The following is a 9962-nucleotide window of genomic DNA, read 5'->3' on the forward strand; positions in this document are numbered from 1 at the left end:
AGAAGAGTAGAAATATTAAAAATACTAATTTTTTACAGTAATTTTAAAGATTTTGATTACAAAATTGGATCGTTGGGACGAACTGGATCCAAACCGGGCCCAATATATGAGAAGCAATATATCTTGGGACATCCAACGGCTGAAGCAAGTCAAAGACTGAATTGGGCCAAAATTGGATTCAATCATGCATGCTGTGCAACGACTGAATTGAGCTCTCAACGGCAAAGTAAACAGAATCACTCCCAGTGCTCCAAGACCTCAATGATCCTTGAATTGGATTGGAGTGGAATTGGACTTGACTCCAAGTTGAATTGAATCTGAATTAAATTTGAATTTACATTTGAATTTGTAATAGGTTATAAATAAGGATTGAGAGAGCACAATGATACACAATCAGGGGGTGGAGGACTCCACACTCCACTCTTGACTTTTCTCTCTTCTTTCTTACCAGATTTTAGTTTCTTTGTATTTCTTGTGCTCTCAATTATGATGAGGCACTAATTCTCCATTGTTGAGGAGAAGAGCTCTGTTATTTCTAATGGATTAATTGTTCTTTCATCTCTATCTTTGATTATTGCATTATTGTTTTTTTGGAAAGAGCTTTCATTCTTTATTTCAAAGATTCAAATTTATTTGAAATAGTTTGAATCTGATTTGAATTTCATGATTACTTGGAAAAATAGATCATAGAAATTGAGCTTGAAGACTCTCTCCCTCAATTCTTGTGATTCTAGATTTAGATTTGATATCTGATATTCAATCAACCAATATCTAGATCCACAGAGTTGTGTGGCTCCAGATCAGAGAATGCTCTTCATCTCTTCTCATGAGCAATTGATCAAAGAATTGGTAATTGATTAGGTTAAGAGAAATTGAATCACCAAAAAACTGAGATTCAATTACCTATGATTTGCCTGAGATCAATAATTGCATGATTGAGATAGAGGTGAGATTCATTGATTTGGAGGATTTAATATCTCTGATCCTCAACATTCTATCTCATCTTATCTTCTTATTATTATTGCTTTTTTCTACTTCATTATTTAGTTCTGCAATTTAGATTGATTCATTGCTTATATTCTTAATTTTCTTATAAGCTTTATTGTTATTTCATTTCTATTCCCAGATATTTCATTTCTAATTTATTTACTTTATCGTCAAATCATTTAATTTTCTGTTTATGTTTTTTTATTAATCATCATCCAAATATGACTTGTCTAACTAGAATAATCAACTGATTATTATTTGCTTAATCCTTTGATCTTCGTGAGAATGATAATCTACTCGTCATAATATTACTTTATACGATCCAGTGCACTTGACGGTAATTTGCGGATATTGTAAGATCTGTATCATGGTGTGTTAGTGCGTATACAAAATTTATGATCTCCACATCCAACTTAGATTGGAAAGAAGCCAATGAACAAAGAAATGAATTGAATAAGAGGAGAAAAAAAAGAGGAAGAACTAAAGATTAAGATGAATTGAAGAAGAATCAAAGAAGAGGAGGAATAGAAAAAAAAAATAGAAACAGAGAATGGAGAGAGAACGTAAATAATGGGAATGAATCCCTTTTTAATTTTTGATTTTGAATTCAAATTTTAAAATTTGAAATTTCAGGGGTAAATATACATGTAAAACAAGCTGAATAAGAAGGATAAAAAAATAAGATAGGATTATCAAGAATGTGTTATGATATAGATGATTTTGATATAGGGGTGTTATTATAATAAGGACCATGCGAAAAAAATTTAGTCCTATATGATGCAATGAGCATAAATAATGTAATAAAAATACGTGGATGATCTTAGATGTATGACACGTTCGAAACGCACTAATTTATGAATCTTATTTTTATATATAGTTATAGGATAGGATAGGATGTCTCAAGTGTCTATTTTAGAATATGTATGTCTTAGTATATTATATACACAAACTAAAGAGAGTCTAAAATAACGAATATAATTAAACATATGCATAAGACATTAAAATTAAATTCTTTTTAACTTCTCAAGTATGAATGTATTATATATTTATTTTTTAAAAATTCAAAATAAAAAAACTCGGTCGAGTTTCCAAATTTGGGTTCGACCGACTGATTCTCGGTTAATTTTCCGAGTCAACATCATTTGGGTTAACAATTTTGCTTGTCACCGAAAACAAATTTCTTAACTGTTCGAACCGGTTTCGAAAACCATGGTACTGGCTAAAATGGTGCCATATGCGGCCCCAAGCCCCCAACAGCAACCGTAGTTACGATTTTCATCGTGATTCTCGTAGTTCTATTTGATGGGTGCTGTGAAGAAATGGCTCTTCACCCTTTTCACTGCAGCATTCCTATCCCTCATGATCATTCTCTCTTCTTTCACTTCCTTAACATCTCCAAAGCCCTTCCCCTCAATTGTAAATCACGGTGCTCTGTACCCTCCCGCATTCGCCTACTTCATCACTGGCAGCAGAGGCGATAAGGACCGCGCCTTCCGCCTGTTGCTGGCAACCTACCACCCAAGAAACCGTTACCTGCTTCATCTTGGGAAGGATGCTGGGGACGAAGAGAGGCGGAGACTCGCGGCGGCAGTGACGTCGGTGCCGGCGATACAGGCCTTCGGGAACGTTGATGTGGTCGGGAAGGCTGATTATGTGACGTATTTGGGGTCATCGAACATTGCCATCACTCTCAGAGCTGCTGCCATTATGATGAAGTTGGATGGTGGTTGGGATTGGTTTGTCACTTTGAGTGCCCTTGATTATCCCCTCATCACCCAGGATGGTAATGCCAATACGGTAAATTCTGTTTTGGTTCATGGGTTTGCACTTTGTAGTTTCTACTGTGAATTCTTTCTTTCTTTATTTCTTTGATAAGGTAGCTTTTAAATTGGGAATGGAAAATGTCCTCGAGTCGAGACCTTAACTTCAGTTAGGTTAAAACGAGAGCAAAGCATGCTTTTTGTCTTTAACTTCTGCGATTTTTTTATTCAAAAATACTCCCAACATTTATTTTGATTCAATTTTGTCCACAAAGATTTCGATTTGTGCACTTTTTTCCCTAGTGTTTTAGATGGAGTTAACGTCTAGGATAATTTTGACCCGGATTAAAAATCATTAGGGATAAATGGAATGAAATTAAATGTTAAGGGATATTTTTGAAGAAAATTACAAATGTTAAGGATAAAAAGCATACTTTACCAGATAAATGGGTTAATCAGGTTTCTGGTAGTTGGACCTGGATAGCGGTAGTCCAATCAATAGCAAGAAAAGATTGTTGTTGCCTGTATTGGTTTGGTGATGAGCTGGGAAGGTTTCTTTAATCTTTTAGGAGCTTTGTTTTGGTTTTGGTTTGGTTTAGGAAATTAGAGTTGTGATATGAAGTAGAAACTTTTGTTTCTCTAGTGCTGGTTATGAGAGATTATACTCAAGTTTTAATACTAGATTATGGGAAAATTGTTTATTGTGATTGTGTTCTTATTTCTGTATTCCCTAGTTTTGTGACCTATTTTCTGCTTTTCTATAGTTTCAATACTATAATTGCTTGGAGTTTGGTTACAATAGGTAGGGATAAGAAAACCAAAGATAAACCATAGACTGTCTCATTTCAGTAGTGGTTTAGATAATAGTGATAGTATACCTTCAATAAACTTGGTATATAATTGCATAAATCATCCACAATTTAGTCTTTAAACATACAGGGAGAGTTAAGGTGATTTGAATTGATTGTTAATTGTCATTTGTCAACCATTTTTAAGATTTAGGCTTAGTTATAGATGAAATACTATAAATGATAGACTAAGATAAAATGTGTATGCTATATGTATACTTTCAAGAATGGTACATATTAAAATATCTCTGGTTTTCTTCCTATGTAAATTGGAACTTGTCTGATGCAATTATATGACTTCCAATTAGGTTGGAGTTAACGTACTTTGAAATATTAACTATCTTAGAAGCTTTGGCTGAGCTCTATTGTGTATAGTGAGTGTTGTTGCAATGAAGCGAATGAAATATTTTAATTGTTATATTCTCTCTAAGATTTCACCTTTTCTACTTCTATTATGTTATTTGGAACTGTAAAGTTAAGTTCGTTTTTTATTTATAAATCTGAATGTCATATGGTTGTCAGGCTGGACTGGGTGTTGTGGATTAATATGATTCACATTTAAACTTGTGTTTGCCATGGTTAACGAATTTGCTCAAGACAGGTTTTCTAGTTGATTGGTATTTTTGTGATGGAATGTAAGCGTGTATTTTCTGCCAGAACTGAAACAACATTTGAGTTGTCTAAGGAAAAGAAGCCTAGAGTTAAAATGGATAAAGATGCTTTTGATGGGAGAGGGGGAACCAGAAAAGTGAAAGAGGAGTGGGGAAATAGAGGGGTGTTTGGTAGGACCCCAATGATAATAAGGCCAATTGAGGGATTTAACGAAGTATTTTATAGGAGGAAAATGTACAAAGAAAAAAGAGAAAATAGGGGAGGTTCCAGATATAAATAACAAGAATTGAGTCTTAGTGGGTTAGCTTGCCTAGATAGGACTTAGGAGGGGATGATCTGACTTACCCTAATAGGAGTACACACGGTCATTTTTCAGTTTTAGGAAATGATTGCAATTTGAGCTGCTGAGAGCATACTCAGTGCTCTAGCTTGTTACCTATCCAGCTACATCTCCTTTTGTCATTTCTTCTTTATTTTCCTAATTTGGAAGGTTTGGAACTGCTCCCTTCCTTGCTGACCCACCCCCTTATGCTTCATATGATCATATCCCATTCCTAAGCTAGCGTTTATTTTGAGGTACTGAGACGGAGACTGGAGGACTGAGACTCAGCATCATGTTTGTTGGTCCAAAGACTGGTACTAAAATTTCAATCTCTGTCTCTAAAATTTCAGTAATTCCAAAAAGTGGGGATAGTGGGGATATAGGGGACTAAAATTTTTGGGGACAGGGACTAAAGTCTAAATAATATTTTCTGACCAAAATACCCTCGTTCTAATTAATTGATTCCAAGTTTACCCTTTCTACAAATCAAATTAGGGCTACTTTTTTGCAGGTTCTCATTTATTAATATTCTCTTCGCCAGGACCACTGCTGCATCATCGCCGTCGTAGCTCCAGCAAGCGAATCTAAGCTTGAGTAGGTCCCTGAAAATTAGCATACAAAGTTATCAATCCAATTATAATTAGGGATTATGTAATCATCTAGACCAAAAATGCACTCCCAAATTCGGTGATATGTGAAAACGAAAGAGGAAAGCAGAGACGAAGAGAAAGAGAGGAGAGCAGAGACACAGCTCCAAAGTGGAGCAAACTTGATAAGGAACGACGGCGGCGGTGGCAAGGCAGATGCAGAGGCGGCGAAGGGCACCAAACAGACGACCTTGTGGAGTACCTAGCAGCGCGATTGAGAAGCTTTGGAGATGCTGTGGTGCGCTAGGCTCGACGGGAGAGTCTTCTGCGCCGGCGGAGGGGTTGATGGACGGCTTGTGTCCTCGCTGCTCAGTTCTTCGAGCACAGGGGAGAAAGGGGGTGAAGCTTCATGAAATTTGACATAGGTTGAGAAAGGGATTAGGTTTTATAATCTTAGGGGTATTTAAGTAATTTGCAACATTTCACTCTTTACTTTTATTTCAAACCAAATAGGAGACATAATTCAGTCTTGTACACTTTTACACCAAACACAGTATTGAGATTCATTTCAGTCTCTGTATCTCAGTCTTTGTCTCCCAGTTTCAGTCTGTCTTCCAAATGCTACTTAAAAGATTTTGGCCCTTTTGGAAGTCCCAATCCTTCTCTACTGGATTCACACCTCCACCCTTCCATTCTCGGTTCCTCTCTTCCAACAATATGGTCCAATCCTTGATTTCAGCCGATGTCTCCAACTCCAAGCTTTTATTTCAACTTGTAATAAGTTTTAGCTTGTTAGTGAAGATTCCTTTAAGAATTTCGGTATCAACATATTACATATGCCTAGGAAGTTTTTCGAATTGGTCTATGTAATCGATCACAGGCCCAACTTGTCTCACCCTCAATAATGGCCCAAATGGGTCCTTCTCCGCCCCCTGGTTGGAGCGTACACAACACCGCTTCCTTGAATTGATACCAGGAAGGGAATGCAACTTGGTTCTCCTATGCTTGAAACTAGTTCAACACTCAAGCAAGCATCTACCCCAAAGCCTAGATCCCCATCCCATCAGTCCTCTAGGTTCATCTTGTGGATCTCTCTCCGTGGTAGAGATTGATCCCTCGAGTGATTTCGCTGTCAATCCTTCACAATGTGCAGCATCTCATTGAACTTTTCTCAAGAATATATATCCTTCCTTCCATGTTAGCATTAGCAATGGGCTCACACGGCTCCCAAGATGAGAGCTCTGATGCCAAATTGTAAGAAACCACACAAGAAAAGGGAGATAATAGGTATAATATATTATTTACTGACAGTAAAGCTGGGTCTCAACTCTATTGCTTGAGAATAAAATCATATTTGAATTAGGAAAGAAGAACATAAAAATGAGGCACTATAGCAGCCTCACACTGCCTATATACATATTTTCTCCATGACACAGACACAAACCGCATATTCTATTGCCAGATTAGCAGTCTCTTAATCCTCATTCCCCTCAATGTTTGCAATATTTCAATTCCACCCCACGAGTTTCATTGGTTTCAATTATACCCAAGTGTTGATTATGGTTTCAATTTCGCTCAGTATGACATGCTAAATTGTTAAGGGAAGTATTAAAACCCCAAAATAATCCTAATAATTGAATACCTCAAAATTCAACTTTGTCATTCTTGTTTCACTGTTGCTGCATCTCTTGTTAGAGCCTTCAGCTAGTCTTGCGTCGCTTATCGTGTTACAGGCTCAACTTGTTCTGCCACTTTTGTTGAAGTTTGTGTTTGATATGTTTACATGCTTGGTTGACATGATGGACAGATCAAATATTGTGGCATTCCATTTAAAAAATTTTTTACCTTGTCTTGGTTGCTCTCGATCTTCACCGTCAAGGTCCCCCACCTCCAAGAAGATGAAGATGAAGAAACACCACCTCCAAAAGGATGACCAAAAACTTAGATAACATAATGATATTTGGGTTATACTACTTGGGTTAAACACCCATCTCGCTGTCTCTTTTTGAATTTGGTTTGATATCTAAGAAAACCTGTCAGGAGTGAGGTTTGTTAGGATATTTTGGGGTTTTCAAATTTTTGTTAACATTTTACCACTATCCACACTCTATTGTAAAATTGAAACCATAATAAAACATTTGAGTTATCATTGAAACCAATAAAACTTTTGGAGTAAATGGAACAAATTGCAAACAATGAGTATTTTTAAGGATTAATCTGGATGCGTAGTTTTAGGCATCCTGAATAAATTGAATCTGTATAATTACTTTTCCAATGATGATACTATTAGTAATATGATTGATTTTGTCACAAGAGGATCTAATATCGGCGAATAGGTCATCTGTTGTCATAAATAACAAAGAAAAACAAGTAGATACTCAAGTTTCTCAATAGGAAGTGTCAACCTTTATAAAAGAAAAGAATTACATTTTGCACCATGAGCATGATACATATTATGCACTGAATTGTACTGAATACTGCTAGTTGTAGATGCAAATTATCACCAGATCGTGGACAATGGAGCAGATGAAGGCTGGAGAGAAACCATGTAAATGATAGATGTGTAAAGGGGAACTTGTTCAATGCAATTCAGTACAAAAGAACAAATTTATGAGAGTAAAATGGTTTGATAAAGCATTATTAATAAGCTGTTCTATATTCTGGGAAGGAAATCGAAAGTGGAATAAAATGTTAACACTAAAGCTTTTGTCAAAACACTCTTCAAATGTGAAATATATACTGTTGCTTTTCCTTTTGCCCCATCTGGAGAATGTCCTATGAGAGATGCTAGTTAACTCTTGCACCTGTTCCCCTTTTAAAGAATAGGGTATCATTTGCCTCTGAGATGGCAAGTAATTATACTCTATTTGTTGTTGTTAATGACCTGACATAGCGTTTAAATCAACTTTGTTGTTCCAAAGGTGTCAATTAAGCTTGGCATCAATGAACTTTTCTCAACAGTATTGCAGTCCAATACCATCATTTTATTTTCTTTTGCTGGTCTAGCTGACGAAATTCTCTATATACTTAAGAATTTCGTCAACTCAATTATCTTGTGCTTTGTTTTGATCAAGTCAATTTAATTGTGTATCTGTTTGTTTTATTCTATGTTGTACTCCCAACTCAAGAACTCTTGTAGTGTTATGTTATTATAGGTTATGAAATGCTCTATATATTACTGAGAACAATTTTTACTTAATCATTCCATGATCTGTTTATGGACAACTGATTTTGTTTCTTGATATGATCCATTTTTGGTTTTTTCCTCCCCTCAGAATTCTCTGATTAAGTAATCCCTCTCTTTTATCTGTACCAGATTTGTCCCATGTTTTCTCTTCTGTTAGGAGGGACCTCAATTTCATTGACCATACCAGTGACCTTGGATCGAAAGAGTAATAAAAATTACTGCTAATCCTTCTAGCTGTTATTTAATGGCTCTCTTTCATTTGATTAAAGATCATATACTTATGATGTATTTTTATGTATGCAGAAGTGATAGAATCGAGCCTATCGTAGTTGACCCAGCAATATATTTATCAAGGCGAAGTAAAATTTTTCAAGCTACACAGAAGCGGAAGACACCCGAATCCTTCAAAATCTTCACAGGCAAGTCTATTCTCTCATATTCAGTCAGTGCAACACCATCTTTGCAAATGGGAGGTGTCTTTCGTGAATCTTTCCTTCGCTTGCAGGTTCACCATGGGTAATCCTGAGTCGATCATTCCTCGAGTTTTGTCTTTTTGGCTGGGATAATTTACCTAGAACACTGCTCATGTATTTTACAAATGTTAAGTTATCTCAGGAAGGTTATTTTCACTCGGTCATTTGCAATACACCAGAATTCAAGAACACAACAGTGAATGGTGACTTACGATACATGATCTGGGACAATCCTCCACAGATGGAACCACAGAACCTTAACATCTCTGATTACAATAAGATGGTAGAAAGTGGAGCTGCTTTTGCTAGGCAGTTCAGGGCCAATGACCCTGTCCTGGACATGATTGATGAGAAGATTCTCCACCGTGGACGGAATCAAGCCGTTCCAGGGGCATGGTGCTCTGGCCTGAAGAGCTGGTGGAGGGATCCATGCTCCAATTGGGGTGACGTTAATGTTCTTAGGACAGGACCTCAGGCAAAGAAGCTCGAGGAGTCTGTTTCAGACCTCCTTGACAATTGGAACTCGCAAACCAATCAGTGCAACGCTGCCACAGAATACACACAAGAGTAATAAAATATTCAATGGAGTTGTGCAGTGTAAGCACCATGATTTAACGCACCAGTCAGTAGAAGTGACAATTTAATGGAAACGCATCATTTGGTTACCGAGGTAATCTAAAATTTGGAAAGTGGGTTGACGAGGGTGAATGAGACTCCTCGCATAGTGGCCTTTGCGAGTTAGGTGCAGATATGGAATCGGGAGACGGATGTCACTGTATTACTCTGGTGGCTTAGTAGTTCTGGTGGATCCTCAAATTATTTTATGCCCACCCGGCTTCCATTTTCATCATGTAACATGTATGTTCTGTATTGTATGTCTCTTCTCCACAATGATTCTCGATAACTTGAGCAAAGTTCATTCTTGTTGAGATCTTATTCTCCCTTCCCGTATTTTCTCTTTACATTTCCATGGTGCAACTACCCTCAAAAATTGTCAAACGGATTAAATTGAACAGGTTTAATCAGTTAAGCGTTTTACTGACCCAAAAAAACAAATCCAAGTAATTGGCATACTCTTCACCCATCAATCCCCTGTCACTTCACCCTGAAAAGAAGCTTGAAAACCAAAATAAGGACTACCACCCTCCTTTGCTATCCCATATTTGTCTAAGCGGTGTTCTTCGTT

At 36.8% G+C, this 9962-nt stretch overlaps 1 protein-coding gene across 1 annotated transcript; it reads left to right on the forward strand.

Moving 5' to 3' along the window:
• Positions 1 to 2183: 2183 nt before the first annotated feature.
• LOC107491317 (beta-glucuronosyltransferase GlcAT14A) lies at positions 2184 to 9705 on the forward strand. The gene is made up of 4 exons (XM_016112156.3): positions 2184 to 2770; positions 8433 to 8508; positions 8607 to 8722; positions 8809 to 9705. Exons 1-4 carry the CDS (start codon positions 2290 to 2292, stop codon positions 9345 to 9347), a joined length of 1212 nt encoding a protein of 403 aa, XP_015967642.1. The 5' UTR covers positions 2184 to 2289; the 3' UTR covers positions 9348 to 9705.
• The last annotated feature ends 257 nt before the right edge of the window (positions 9706 to 9962 follow it).

This window comes from Arachis duranensis, chromosome 5 (genome assembly GCF_000817695.3).
Source record: "Arachis duranensis cultivar V14167 chromosome 5, aradu.V14167.gnm2.J7QH, whole genome shotgun sequence".
Classification (NCBI taxonomy): domain Eukaryota; kingdom Viridiplantae; phylum Streptophyta; class Magnoliopsida; order Fabales; family Fabaceae; genus Arachis; species Arachis duranensis.